This window comes from Sturnus vulgaris, chromosome 13 (assembly GCF_052056855.1).
Source record: "Sturnus vulgaris isolate bStuVul1 chromosome 13, bStuVul1.hap1, whole genome shotgun sequence".
NCBI classification, from domain to species: Eukaryota; Metazoa; Chordata; class Aves; order Passeriformes; family Sturnidae; genus Sturnus; species Sturnus vulgaris.
This window is the reverse complement of record NC_142255.1, coordinates 12,478,902-12,493,864: the sequence shown is the minus strand read 5'-3', so window position 1 is coordinate 12,493,864 and position 14,963 is coordinate 12,478,902. Positions and strand designations below refer to the sequence as shown.

The 14,963-nt window shown below is 40.6% G+C and overlaps 1 protein-coding gene across 7 annotated transcripts in view; it reads left to right on the top strand.

Moving 5' to 3' along the window:
- Positions 1–14,963, top strand: part of ARNT2 (aryl hydrocarbon receptor nuclear translocator 2) — a 96,954-nt gene that overhangs the window by 54,808 nt on the left and 27,183 nt on the right. For all 7 annotated transcript variants that reach the window (XM_088172581.1, XM_088172580.1, XM_014886324.2 and 4 more), the window contains 6 exons: positions 753–855; positions 2,843–2,908; positions 3,305–3,390; positions 10,280–10,356; positions 12,312–12,446; positions 13,232–13,306. In XM_088172581.1, coding sequence (XP_088028707.1) covers positions 753–855; positions 2,843–2,908; positions 3,305–3,390; positions 10,280–10,356; positions 12,312–12,446; positions 13,232–13,306 — 542 coding nt within the window. The remainder of the gene's footprint in view (positions 1–752; positions 856–2,842; positions 2,909–3,304; positions 3,391–10,279; positions 10,357–12,311; positions 12,447–13,231; positions 13,307–14,963) is intronic.

Sequence of the window (14,963 nt, the reverse complement as noted above, 5' to 3'; positions counted from 1 at the left end):
TCCTTCTGTCCTGTCCTCTCTTGAGCTGACTTGGTGGCTGTCATCCCTGTTCCAAGCTGTGCCTGTGGTGTGTGATTCTGAGGGTTGTAGGGAGCAGGGTCAGGCCCTGGACCTTGCACAGGCTTGATTTGCTGTGTGTGGTGAATCAGATCATCTCACTGATCTGTCTGAAAATAAACTTTAGAAATGCTCTTGACGTGACAATTTTTTAGCAACTTTAAAAGGGCCCCAGCACAAGGGCTGTTGTGACAAATCCTGAATCTCATCATCAAGGAGAAAAGTTTGGTCTTTTGTTCATCTCACCATCCTGACAGTTCTGACTGAGGTGAGAGTATTCTGGATAGGTGTAAGCACAGGGAAAGAGGAGCAGCTGTCAAGGGACTGATAAATGTTGCTTTATCCACAGTTCTAGTAAAGAGTGGAGCAAGCAGATCAAGTCAAAAGCTATGCCTGCTGTCATTGCCTTGTTTGCCTCCAGGCATTTGACTCTGCCTGGAAGTTGGTCTTGGCCCAGCCAAGAAAAGAGCCATCACTCTTGTGACTCAGAGTCAGTTCTGCTGAAATTGTTAGTTAAACCAGCACATAACTGATCCTCCCCTGTGAGACCAGGATCAAGATTTTTTTCATTGGTATTTTTTCCCCTAACTGGGCTAATGGCATTCAGCTCATTAATTTCTTGTTATCTTGTTGTTTCTAGTAAATAGTATTAAATTTATGTACTGAACACCAGTTGCTCTCCTTGGCATTTGTAGGACGAATCCTGGACTTGAAGACGGGGACAGTAAAGAAAGAAGGTCAGCAGTCCTCAATGAGAATGTGCATGGGATCCAGGCGTTCTTTCATTTGCAGGATGAGGTATGTATTTACCCTGTGTTCCCATAACGGTTCCAGACCTGTCTCAGCTTCCACTTCAAACATCTTGTTGCGCTAATTTGGCCTTGATTACAAAGTGAAGCTGTAATGGCACACTCCCATGAAGTATTTCTAGAATCCTTGCTTCAGGAACTGGAGTGAAACTGAAACTAGTCTTCCTTGGACAGTTAATGACAAAAGAGCACCTGATTTCTGTTGTCGTTGTTATTATCAGCGTGGGGTATGGGTTCCTTTTTCCAGAGAGCTTCATGACAGCTTCACCCCTGGAATTTTAGCTGTTGTCTTTTCTAGTAAAGTGACTCAAATCCATACTTTGAGAACAAAGCTTCCACAAGTGTAATGAACACTCAGCTCTGTGTATTTTTTCAGCAAACCAAGAATATTAAAAGAATCTTGAAGATAAACAAGAATTTAGTTGCAAACCTGCCAGCTATGAAGGAATTAACCTAAGCCTGCTTTGAATTAACCAGATGTCAGCTGGCTGATGCTAGATAAATGAGTAATTGTTAGAGGGTTTTTGATTTGCAATTTTCCAACTTCTCCTGCACTGGTTGTGCTTCTTTAAAGAGATTTGTCTGCCCAGTGCTTTTTTGGGGGGCTTGTGAGTACTTCTCGTTTCAGTGCTAACAGGCTAAAATGCCTGTTGCTATTGCAATAAATTTTTGTCTGTGGTTAGGAGGGGAAAGTACATAATTGCATCTGTAGGCTATATCCAGTATAAATGCTGATAACAGCACTGCAAAATTCATTGCAGAGTGAAACACACAAAACACAGTATTTGATATATTAAAGTACAGATATCTGTACTTTGGTGATGTGGTAGATTTTTTGCAGTCCTGTGAGGGTGCTGAATGTAAGGCTCTTGGGTGCCTTTGTAAGGTGTTTATAGATTCCATACCTGTATGATCAGACTTCAGAGCTGTAAAACCTTTTCTCCCCTTAACTAGGAGGGAAGAAATAGAGCCCAGCAGAGCAGCACTGAGAGCACTGCTTTTTCTTCCTCTCAAGGTGCACATCCTGTTAGAGGGACTTGTTTGTGCAAAGAAAACCAGGCCTAGTGTCCTGTTTGCAGTTGTTCCCCGGCTTTCAAAACAGTTCAGATTGCAGTTATTTCCTAGCACTCTTATTCTGTAAATTCCAATCCATGAGAGTGATTTTACACATGCCAGTAACCCCACTGTTTTTGTATTTCTTAATCTTATTTTAGTTGTTCGCTTCTTCTCTTTGGCAGTGGCTGATAAGAAAAAAAAATTAAAGGAATAAAAAGAAAACCTTCTGGGAAAAATGGGCCTCAGATAATGTGAATTTTCCTTGTGGTTGCTTCTTTCATTGTTGTTATTATTTTTCCATTAAAAATGAACTGCTTTTACCCTTCAAACTATTTACTCAGCTTCAGATGGACTGTTGAAATTACACAGTTAGGCATACTTAAAAATATCGCAAAATACGCATGAACAGGTGTTAAACAAGGTTAGTTGACACTGTAAATAGTTTGATCTTGCAAACATTATCTTAATGTCTACAGACATTGTAGCTGGTGTATGGCAGTGGAATTTTTCTGTCCAGGGAATCTATAGGAACACTGAGATTGGTTTGTGTGAATATTTGGGGGCCTGACATATTCTTCTCTAGTTTTCACCCCTGTTTTATTACATTTTGAAGTGTGTCTGTTCTTTAGCCACCCTTGGGTTATCAATTTCAAATAGTTTTTATACTGGGGGAATGTGAAAGGAAATCTTTTTCTAGTCTCTTTTATTTTTCGAAAATAAAGAAGATTTTTATAGCGCATCTAAAAAACTTAGCCTGTGGAAGCAGCACTTTCTAAGTAAACATGAATATGCAACTTTTTGCTAGGAATAAGCATCCATTATTGTCTTCTTATATATGGTAGTAAAGATCTCAAAATGCATTTTCATCATGTGTATTTATATTAATTTTGGAGTCTTTTAAAATATTAATTTACTTTTAGGTGTGGAAATGCTCCTCTGGATCATTTACCTCTGAACAGAATAACCACCATGAGAAAAAGATACAGGTACTATTACTTAATTTACCACAAAGCAGCTGTAGCTGCCCTAAGCTTTGTCATTTACCACTGGGTTAATGTCCACTCCAGGTGTGTTTCCTGCTCCTACACACACTGGATCCTTTGCAAACAAAATCTCTTTGCATGTGTCACTGAGATTCTTTGTCTTACACCAGCTCCGTCTCTGAATCAATCTTCAATATTTTTCTCAGAGAAATATTACAGAAAACAGGTACAGCTTGAATAACAGCATAGCAGAACATTCTGTAGTGTACAGAATCCTAGGTTGATTCCTGGGTGTTTCCAGCATAACTTACAGATACTGGCAAATCATTAGTAGTCATAGTTTGAAAGCATGAAGCTATTCTGATCAATGTGATGTTTTTGTGTTTCTTGTTCATTCAGGAATGGCCTGGGCCCAGTGAAAGAAGGTGAAGCCCAGTATGCTGTTGTCCATTGCACTGGCTATATCAAGGCTTGGCCACCAGCAGGTTTGTATCCCTTGTGGAAGGTGGTGTGCACAAACCTTAGGACAGCTGAAAACCTGGCTCAGGCTTCCTTGCTGCTAGAAAAACAGGGAGAGTTTTAGTGGGGTAACCAATTAAAGCTCGCCTTGAGAAGCTTTTGAGAAGAAATCAGCTGTTGTTACTCACTCAGGGCATCCCCATTTTTCCATGTGACACCCTTCTCAATTTCATTGTCACAGAGGACCTGTAGGAATTGTCAGTAATGCAGGATTCCGGAAACAGGGGCCAAAAATTTTCAACTTATGTTGATAAACCAGCATAAAAATGGTCTCATTTTAAGAAGGTGGACACAAAAGATTGTGTACCTCTAGAAAACACCAATTAATGCTTTTATACTTAAGCATGAATTGCAAGCATCTATGTATGAAAATGTGTAATTTCACTTTAGACATGGGGTTGTTCTCAGTAATGGTGTTACTTGAGAATGTTCAGTATTTGTGATAGATTCTGTTTTGAGGCTGTTTTTCTGGGAACCACTTCGATCTACGGAGAAAAACATTTACCTGCTGGAACTCAGTGTTACATATGGGAATATTTACCTTTGAAAAATTCTAAGAGGAGACAGTGGAGCTCATCCAGACTTCATTATGAGCGGGGTTACTTGACCTTGGCATTTGCAGGAGTTGAAGAGGTTGTTTGCAATGTGACAGCTCCTGCTGGCATGAATCAAACCAGGAGCTGTCCTGCCCTTTTGTGGTTGTACACCACGGCCATAAATCAGATTGATCTGGGGATTATGAGTCCTGAGAGGTGGTTTGTACCAAATGTGTGCAGACACCAGCATGCAGATGTGAACTTACTGGTTTTCTGCTGAAATGCAGTTTTGGAAGCAGAAGAAAACTGCCCCTCTTGTTGCTAATAGGATTTAATAGGAGTCAAGATGATTCAATTTTGCTTCTGTATCAGAAGTGTGAGAGCACAGTGTCTGAAAAGTGCTCTGAAAATTGATGGATTTTTCAGTTGTTTTTTTTCTTTACAAGAAATTTACTTTTCTGTTCGTAATTCTAAATGTAATTGAATTTGACCTTGATATACAGCATGTGTCCTCAAGAAGGTGTAGGTCAAATAAGATTTTGTTTAGCTCGAATGAGAATCTTGCTGTATGTTATGGGATGTTTAAAGAGATCTGACTCTTCAGGGGTCTGTGTTGCTGATGCAGAGCTACAGATGCATGAACTCTTGTAAGCACTAGGTCCTGATGTTGGCAGTGTGTGCCCTTCAGCCACCAGTTCTGCAGGACAGGGGTTACAGGGATCTCCTGGGTCTTTGAGTGCCCAGTGGCCAGGCATCAACCACATTGCAAATCCCAGCTGGCATTAGTGAGGTCTTTTCCCCATACCAACTCTTCCAAAACCTTGCTGCTTTCCCATGTCTAACAACCTCTTTAATTTTCGGTCCTCATTACTTTATGGGATGTTTTTATTTCACTGAATGGCAAATTAGAGTTTTCCTGCCTTGTATCTGTCTTTCCAGTGTTCTCTGTTTCCAGGAGGTTATATCCTGACAGCCTGAACCTTGCAAAGACAATCCAGCTCACTTCTGCTTTCCATTCTCAGAATGCATTCTCTTAACCCTTGTGACTTTTCTCTGCAATTGTTTGTATTTTCGCTTCACTTTTCAAGATGTAGGTCACTGGCACTCTGCATTCTTATTTCAGATGAGGTTGTAGTGATAGATAACACAAACAATATTTCCTGTCTTGCCTGACAGTGTAGGATGCAGCATCCTTCTCTTTTGTGTGGTGCATCCTGCAGGCACCCTAAGACATCTGATATAAATTTATATGTCTTCCAGGTTGCCTTTTTCTCACTTGTCAACTGCGAATCTTGCTTTGAATTGTGTGATGATTCAATTAGTAATATCAAATTCCATCCTATTTCTGTTGCTTTAGCTTATGACTGTTACTGTTCCCCAAGTGCATGCTTATGCATTTAGTAATGTTGGATTTCATCCCATTTCTATTACTCCACTCCTCAAAATCACATGGTGCTCCCTTATGATATCCCAGTGCTCCTCCACAATGTTAATGCCTCCAAACTATAGCACACAATCCTAAGGGATGTTTTTGGTTTTGACAGCCTTATGTGGAATTTCGTAGGTCTTTTATGTTACCATCCAAATTTTTACTCCTATTAGTCATGTCTGAGTGCCTTTTTCAGGGCACACAAAACTGAACCAGGGCCTTTTCCATGAGTGTTTATTTGCCCTCCCAGTCTTCCCCACTTTGTGTTGGTGATTGTCCTGTGTCCATTGGTTTTCAAAGTTGAATGGGAATATCCATGGGCTGAATTGTTCTCCCCTATATATTTGAGTACATAAGTGACAACATCACTGCATTTGTTCTCATTTCCAGTGCTAATCCAACCATAATCTGCAAAGCAAATGAGATAACTACAGCAGTAATGGAATTTGCCACGGCATCTCTACCCTGTAATAAAATTACTTTGTTCAAATCAGCAAGACCTGCATGCTTTCTGGATTCTTGGAGAAAATGGGCTTGTGCTAAATCACACCTGTTTAAGAATTCAGTGATCAAAAAGATAATTTTCATTTATTTTTCAGTTGCCAAGTGGACACTGGTATAAACTCCAGATCCTTTTCTTTCAAAGCATGCAGTGTGGCATGTGCATTATATAGCTAATATACAATACAAAGGGTGTTTTCATAACCAAAAGAACCAATATTATCAAATGCCCTTAATCCGTCCTTCATCTCATTTGTTTAGCACTTGGTATTTTCTCTTTCTGGGTTGAATTGCATTGTCTGTGGCCAGTGTTCAGTTTTTTTATTCCCACGCTGAATAAAACAACCAGTGTTGATACAGAAGCATCAAGAGACAAACTGTTTAGTGATGATTATTGGTGTGATAGACTATTTGACAGTGCTGCTGCAGGGAGGAGTCTGTGCAAATCTGAAGTGGTCTGAGTGCCTCAAACAGGTGAAAATGAAGAAGCTACAGACAACTGGTGGCATCTTTTAAGGACTGGGTTTGTTGTGTTAGGGTTCAGGTCTGTGTTCAGCATGAAAACACGTTGGCACATCCAGCCTACCTTTGTGGTTTTTCTCACTGGTGTGGAGCAGCAAGGCTCATGTGCTGGCAGACTGTCCTCAGCCCCTTTTTCACTGAGAAAGGGGAGAGAACACAGAGCATCATGCCTCTCCCTCCGTTCAAGTGCAAAACCAGGCATATGACAGCTGAACACTTCTGTCCCCATGGGTTAAATGCTGGCCTCAAGTAGTCAGGGTGCAAACTTGGTGTGGAAATCAAAGGAAAAAAGAAGTCAGGTATTTCAGATGGATGTTCCAGCCAGTCATGTTGTATGTTTGGTTATATAATGAGAGCGTGGTGTTGGGTTATTTTGAATGAGGTAAAAGGACCCCTTGTTTGAAGCTGGCTGAGCAGCAATCCCAGCCTTTGTCCCTCTGTTCCCAGCGAAGCAGCACAGATGGAACCTGTGATCTTCAGCCTAGACAGTGCTTCAAGTTCATAGCCAGTCATAAAACTGAGAAGTGCTGACCTTCTCCTGGGATTTTTTCCCATTTTCAACTTAAGAAAGATTTGCTTTTCTTCTGTTTTTTTCCCCCTCTGAGTATCTCTTTCCTGGAGGGAAGTGAGTCTTCTGTGGTCCGTATGATATTTTCTTAATAGGTTTGTTTTGCTTTTTTTTCATGCCATAAGGTTTGATGAAGAGAGAAGATAGTCTGTCAGGATGTTGGTAGTTTTCAATAAATCAAAGCCAGGATCTGCAGAAAAGCACTGAGTGAAGAAAAGAGATAGATACATGTTTCGAAAACTTCAAATAAAAAGTCACAGAATAATGTTAAATTCAGATAATGTTGAAATATTTTTTTCCTCTTTAGTTAAAAAAGAAACATTTTAGTCTTCCAAGTAGACTTACGGTAACATCTTAACCACAGCATGCCAAAGCTGTTAGGTTATTTTAAAGTTTTGGCCAGAATCTGGATGTTTGTGCAAAGTACTCCCTCTTCCAATACAAAACAAAATAGTTGCTTGAATATTCCTTACAGTACTGTCATTTTTAAGGCTTTATTTATTTTTTTTTTAAGAATGGGTAATTTAGTTTTTATTGGGATTTTTCACAAGATTTTTATCCCTAGTATGCTGTCCAGAGCCTTTTTTGTGAAAGCCTTTTTCCATTGTTTTGTATGAGAGATAAAGTCACACAGTGTAGTTCCTTCTCTGGCAAGTAACTATCAGAAATGGTTCTAATGGGGACAGGCATTATCAAGGGATTGCTAGTGACCACTGGACACTTAAATTGTACCTTTCTAAAGAATTATAAATAATTTCTTTTTTTAGTGTAGTGAAATAAAACCATAAATCCGCTAATTCTGTTCTATGTCTTGCAGAAAATATGGGGCAGAAGGGTAGACAAAGAAAGCAGAAAATAAAGCTTTTCTGTTGTTGGAGCCAACTGGAAGCTCATTGGGAAAACTAAAGAGTTCCTTATGTCCACACCAACACATGCTGCTGCCCTGTGGGAAACTGTTTGCTGGTATAAAGGACACGTGGAAATTAAATATAACCTCTGACGGCACAGCATTCTATTTGTGATGCTCAGTTGCAGCTTAGCTGTGCCAATTGTTGATATGAACTCAGGCAAGCACAGCACTGTATTTATTATTTGAGAGGGGTGTATATTTGGTGTTGAGAAATAAACCCTCTCCCAGGGTTATACATAAAAAACGTGAACAACTGGAGTATGTTTATTTTGTTGATGTCCCCTAAAGATCAGTTTCATGGCTGCTTTCCTCCAAGCTCTTACAACTTTTTTTAGAGATAATGATGGTACTTGGTGATGTTAAGGAGCAGTATTACATTGTGTTAAGAGCTGGGCAAACTGGTAGAAAATACAGTGCATGTCTTTATTTATCTGCCCATACTGGAATGTGTTCAAGAGGAAATGTGCTAAAGCAAAAGTAAATATCATCTACAGATGCACATTCCCATATAAAGACACCCAGAGTTGAATCTTTGGAAATATCAGCTGAAGAATAAAGAGAATAATTTCTCTGCATGGAATGCTGCCAGTAATAGCTCCTACATTGCAGAGAAGCAGACAATGTTTTTGTCATGTTTTTTCTCTAGGCACTTGGGAAGGGGTTAACAATCCACTGGGTCATGTATTGATTAATTTGCCTCCCTTTGTCAACAGAGTGACATCAGAAATAATGTGTCTTAGCTAGGTTTAATTTTGGAGGTTGTTTATGTTACTTTGATTTTATTTGAGCAGTAGCAAGCATGGATCAAGTTCCTAAAAAGGAAAGCATTGTTGAAAGCTGCAGAGAAAAAAAGATTATGCAAAGTGGAAACTGTCCAGTTGTATCTTTGCTGTCCTTTGCAATACTCTGTTCCTCTAAGGAAATGATTGGAAAAGCTTTTGAAGTCAAGGGAATATACTTTAAATGTGTCCTTCTCAAATGGAAAACTCCATTTGAAAGGGATCTTTTGGTTAAGGTTATCCAGCTAGAATGCTTAGAGTTATGTCCTTAAAACAGCACTTGTTAGATGAGATAATAATGCTCCTCCTCTGTAAAGCTCTTGAGACCTTTTTATAAAATTCTAGTTATCATAGGGGGCTGCAAATAATATTGTGTACCCCAGATTGTGAAATTATTGCAGAACAAGTTTCAATGTATTATACAAAAACATGGTGGGGGAGTTCCTTTCATACTTGGTGTATATTATTTTATTGTATAGTTCAGTGAGGACCAAAAAATACCTGTAAAGTGCTATTTGGAAACTGACTGATTGTCAGATAAGATTCAACTGTTTTGATACAAAATAGCATCTTTAGAGATGACTCCAGTTCATTCAGCAGCATTTTTAGTCATTTTTCAGAGGTGTCAATTAAGAAAGTGGTGTGCTGTCATCCTCTGGACTGTCCAAAGAGTGACTTACACTGGGGATTATAAATTTAAAAAATAAAGTGGCTGTTGTTTCAGAAATGGTAGCTGCTTTGCGATTAATTTCAGTAATGCTTTTAAGTGCCTCTTAAATGATTCACTGCCTGTTATGACTGAATTCCTTAAAATCCTTGTGAAAGAGTTTACAGATCACTTAAAATAGGTCAGTGGTGTCAGTCCTGGAAGACGTTTTTTCAAGTGTTTTATACGAACTTGGTATCTCAGTATGGAGTTGGGAAATAGCCTTAACTCAAGGCTTAGCCAACAAGCAAGTAAACAGTGCTAATCTGAATGTTCCTATTTGTGAAACACTGAGATGGAAAATAGTACACATGTATGTTTTGAAACTATTCCTGTGTTTATAGCAGTTACTCCTGTTACACAACCGGAACGAGCAGTGTTAGCAAAGCATCCACATTTTTTTCTGTCTTTCAACGTAACGACGCAGGTTTAGTCCATTATAGAAAAAAGTAAAACCAGCTGGTAGATATGAGTACGGAATTAGTGATTAATTTAGTCTGTGCCTTGTTTTTAAGGCTCGTTGCAAAATGTTATTCACAAAGAAAACAACATAGTATGCCTTCACTGACCTTACTAAGTGACCCCATGGTTCCATAACATGCTGGTGGAGCAGCACTCATGGAAATGTTATCTCAGTGTATAATGGAATTTTAGTATCTGCTTTGTCTTCAGTAGCCAAAATTGCTGCTATGGGTACTGTGTGTACACGTGAGGTACATAGGATTGAGCACAACTAAGAGGGATCATCTGATCTGAACCCAGAAATAATGACTGAATCTTAGAGAAGAAAATGAGGATATTTTGTAAGACTTAGAATATCTAGAAAAGTACAGAGCCAGGACAGCAGCATCCCTGTTTATCCCAATTGCCTAGTTATAACAGTATTTGTTATCATTTACTCCAGGAATGACTATACCAGAAGAAGATGCTGATGTGGGACAAGGTAGTAAATACTGCCTCGTGGCAATAGGAAGGCTTCAGGTAACGCCAGTCTTTTCCATATACAAACTATTTCTGAAAGCATGATCATTGTTGTGTGTAGTTGTAAAAGATTTGCACACTGTTTTGCTACTAGACTGTAACTTTTAACATGCCTCCAGTTTATAAAGTGCCTTAATGTCTGTGCAGTCAGTGACTTGTCTAGAACTTGTCAGCAGAGCAGAATGAAACTGTGATTTTGGTATATATGTGTACTTAATCCAGTAACAACAGCAGAGATGCTCCTGAAGATGAGTTTGCACAGACCTGCCATTCTTTAGGGTGTGCAGGGCTGGGGTGCTGGAGGCAGTGAGGAACATGGCAGTGCAGGTGCTGCAGGTGGTGGCTTAAAGTGACCCCCAAAGCCAGTGATACACTCCCTGCCATTTTTCCAGTCATTCACTTTCTGACTAATCAGCTGCTTGAAAAACTGTGATTGCAGGAGTTATTCTGAAAATGGTAAAGATAAAGCAGTCAAGAGGCACTTCAGAAATCATAGCTTTATTCTGTGTGTATTGTGTTATGCATTCAGATGAGATGTGAGCTGAAGGAACTGGGAGAATAAAATTTTCTTTCCTTTTTATGCAGACGATTGCAATTATTGTAGTGCATTTCCTCCTTTGTGCATTGCTGAGAAGAGTTCAGAGCTCTGTGCTAAAGCAGTCATGGTGAATCTCCTTCACCACAGCAGGGAGGACAGTTTTCATCTTCCTGGTCTGGGAATTCTGCCATGGGTGAACATGTTTGAGCCTCTTGCATGATCCCCTGGACTCACTGCCATCTGCCAGGAGGGGCTCACTCCTTCTTACAGGGTGCAATGACCCTGACAAGGTGGAATGACCCTTTCACAGGTACCAAACCCATCTTAGCCAGGTGAACAGCCTGCAGTGTTAGCATGTCTGCAGAATGGCTCTCCATGGCCATGGCAGAGCTACACAAGCAGGATGGGTTTTAGGTTAATCATGCTTTCATAAGCAAGAGTAATATATTCCACTAATGGAAAGAAGGAAGTTATGGGGGTTCATGTGTTACAGCTTCCAAAGAAAGATGATTTCCAAGTAATGTCAAAACATCTGTTACGTTGGAGGAGCCATGTGGTATGTGAGGGAGGACAGGAGGAAGCTCTGTGGTGGGTTAAATCAGAAAGGAGTCAGGGTGCACAAATTAAAAACTCTTGTTCTGTAACAGCAAGTTGAAATCTTGCATACAGTCAACTGGCCAATCATCTCCAAATTAACAAAAAAATGAGATTTGGTTCATTTTACATTGTCAGCAGAGATGGCTCTGGAAGTTGTAAGAAAATCAGCGCTGCCCTCTTTACCTCCAGTGGGAAAGAATGGATATGAAGTGGCCTGATAGCACAGATTTCAGGCAGGGAGCTGAAAACACATAGTTCTCTCTGGTGAGATTTGAGAAGTATTTAGAGAACTGTTTTTCATTATGAGCAGCTGCTTGCTGGTCTCATATCCCCTACCTCAGCCTCTGGAGGACTTGGTTCAGGTTCTGTAGATGTTTCAGGTGAGGTTCATGACACCTGAAACATCAGTGTTTAGTCTGAGCAGTCCTGTTGGTAAGGTCTACAAATAATGGGTTGGTTTCCTATCCTAAAACGAATGGACTGCATTGTCCTCTGCAAGTCACTCATTCTGGGTTGAGTTAGGAACTGTGATGCCTGATGTGCTGCAAAGTGAGATGAATCCAGCTGGACTTACAGCCTCACTATATCCCCCTTTCTTGGGAACTTCTGGTGTGTTTGTTTCTCTGCTGTGCTGTTAAACCTCGATAGATGCCGTGGGGAGATATTTGCCCTGCAAACTGGACTAAAAGCTGTTCTGTCATTTACCTGTGCTGTTGTTTTATTTGATTCCCTTCAGTTGTTAGCAGTCTGCAGATGTGTTCTGTAGTTAAGGGGCAGATTTGGCCCTGGGTGACTGTGGTGTGCTCTTGCTTGGCCCCAGGTGACCAGCTCTCCCGTGTGCATGGACATGAACGGCATGTCAGTCCCCACGGAGTTCCTGTCCCGCCACAACTCTGATGGAGTCATCACCTTTGTGGACCCAAGGTGCATCAGCGTCATTGGCTACCAGCCCCAGGTCTGTGGCCACTGGGAATGTGGAGAATGGGTGGAGCTAATGCAGAAAATCCCATTTGCAAACATGAAGTATTTGTAGCTGACAATTTATATATCGTGCACTAAATGCTGTTTGTTTTTCTTTGCTGTCCATGCCTCTGTGTGGGGTATCTTCTTAGACCTTTAGATCTGATTAAAATTCTAACAGCAGAGTGCTCTGAACCTTGCACAGCTTTCCAGTGAAGACATTTCTGTGATAGAAAGTTAACAGTGCTTGGACAGAGTTTTAGTCCTGTAGACCTTGATTCCACCAATCTCTTGAACAGTAAGCAAACATAATTTACAGCATCTATTTTCCTTTAGGCTTACATCTGCTCCTCTGAACAGGAGGCTAGTACAGAACTGAGTAGAATAGTAAATGAACCACAGCTCTCCCTCAGATAACTCCCAATAGTTGCAATTTAGAGGCAAAAGTTGTTCCATGTTTATTTGCTTATTAATTTTTTAAATTTTAAATTGCATGATAATAAGTGTTTTTACAAAAAGTTAGTGCCATAAAATGAGCTGTAGTAGCAGATGTCAGTCTTTTCAAGACGCTATTTCACAGGTATTAGAAAATTACTTAAAATTTTTTGTAAAAACATGGGGCACGATGCCTACAAACCTTGTTTGTGTGGTTCATTCCTGATTAACTGAGTAGTCCCATTAAGTGTGATAGATCTTGTGTTTGCAGGAATTACTTGCAGATCTGCACATGGTTTTGTGTTGTGGTTTGGGTTTTTTACATAGCTTTATGTTTTATTCTAGGATCTTCTGGGGAAAGATATTTTAGAATTCTGCCATCCTGAAGATCAAAGCCATTTGCGAGAGAGTTTCCAACAGGTGCTGTGTCCTGCTCCTTTCATTCCACACTCTATTATTTTGTTATTATTTTGACCACAGAAGTAGTTTTTATTTTATAGTTCAAGGTATTTTTTTCTGTTATGCAGGAGAAGGAGTGGCAAGATACAAAACAATTTGTTGGTCAGTAATCAATTGGTTAAGCTGCATAATAAATGGCAGCTTAAACGGCAGCACAGGTTGACAGTATTTTCAGAAATAAATCTTCTAGTTATGTATTTGGTTTTTTGCTGCACAGGGTGAATTGTTTTGGAGATGCCTGTATTGATCCCACTATGTTAAGTGGTAACCAAAATTACTTACCTTCCAAGATGGGCTGCTGATTTGGAAGTGGTTACATCCCTCTGTGACACTGGATTGTTTGTAACTGAGTTCTCTGCTAGCATAGATGAAATGTATTTTTATGTACTTTAATGGAGTTACACCACTTTACATCAACATGTAATTTGGCCCTTTTTCTCTGTTAGAAATTGAAATGTACAGGGAAGTAACAAAAGAAATACAACATACATGAAGAGTTACTGATTTGGATTCATTTTTACCATGGGCCACATTTACATCAACTGAATCAATGATTGCAATGATTGCAGAGCTTGCTGTTTCAGTTTGGTCTGGGACATGCATTAGCAGGGCTTTCCTCAAGCTGCCTCCTATTGCTGGGCTTTTCAGTGCCTTTCCTGCTGCACCAGAACACCCAGCACAGGGTGTTTAACCTATTCCTGAGGCTCACTTGATCTAAGTGCTTCCAAATTTTCTAACAACAGCCAATAGCTCAACCAAGTTGTGTTGATCCATCTTGTGTTGGATGCAGAGATGCATTTTCAGCTGTGAAATGTGGATAAGAAGTATCTTCTAAATAATTCCTATAGCCAGCTGTTTGTTCAGGCATGGAGTGCACAGACAGAGCCTCTAGGGGAAAACCAACTGAATGCTGTGTCCCTGGAACAGATTGTGAAACTGAGCTTATGGTCGCTGCAAAAGTATTGGAGATAGTGTAAAATATTGGTCACTCTGAGCTGTTTCTCACCATCCTCCCCTTCAGCAGGGACTACCAGCCCCATGGCCAACTGTGCCTCCAGTTCCCTTGCAGAGTCTGAGTGCAAACAGCAGCCTTTTTAAATGCAAGGTGTTGATTCACGGGCTGAGAGAGTTCAATGCTTTAAGCAGGTCACCACAGCCAGAGCAGCTCCTCTGCCCCACCGAGGCTGGGGATGTGATGCTGCAGCTGAATCCTGACAGGGGTCTGTCACCAGGAGTCAGCTCCTGCTTCCCCTCTTCTCCCCTGCCTGCCCTGCTCCCCGCCTTCCTGCTGCCTTGGTGCTGGCAGGGATGGGCTTGCTGGGAAGGCTGAGGCACTAATTGCTTTTGCAGGGAACTTCCAGCTTTGGGCTGGTTCAGCTCCCTAAACTGGCTCCTGATGGCATCAGTGATGCAGGAGCAGTGAGAACACAGATGCTGTTTTTCAGTGGTGCCCAAATGATTGATTCCACTCATCTGTCCAAGAGACAGTGACAGAGAGCTGCTGGATAATGGCCTATCACACATCCAGTGTTGCCTGGGTCTCAGCAGGGCTGACTAATGAACATTGCAGTTAATTACCTGGTCCTCTCTGTGTTTCCTGGGAGGGAGATCAGGCTGT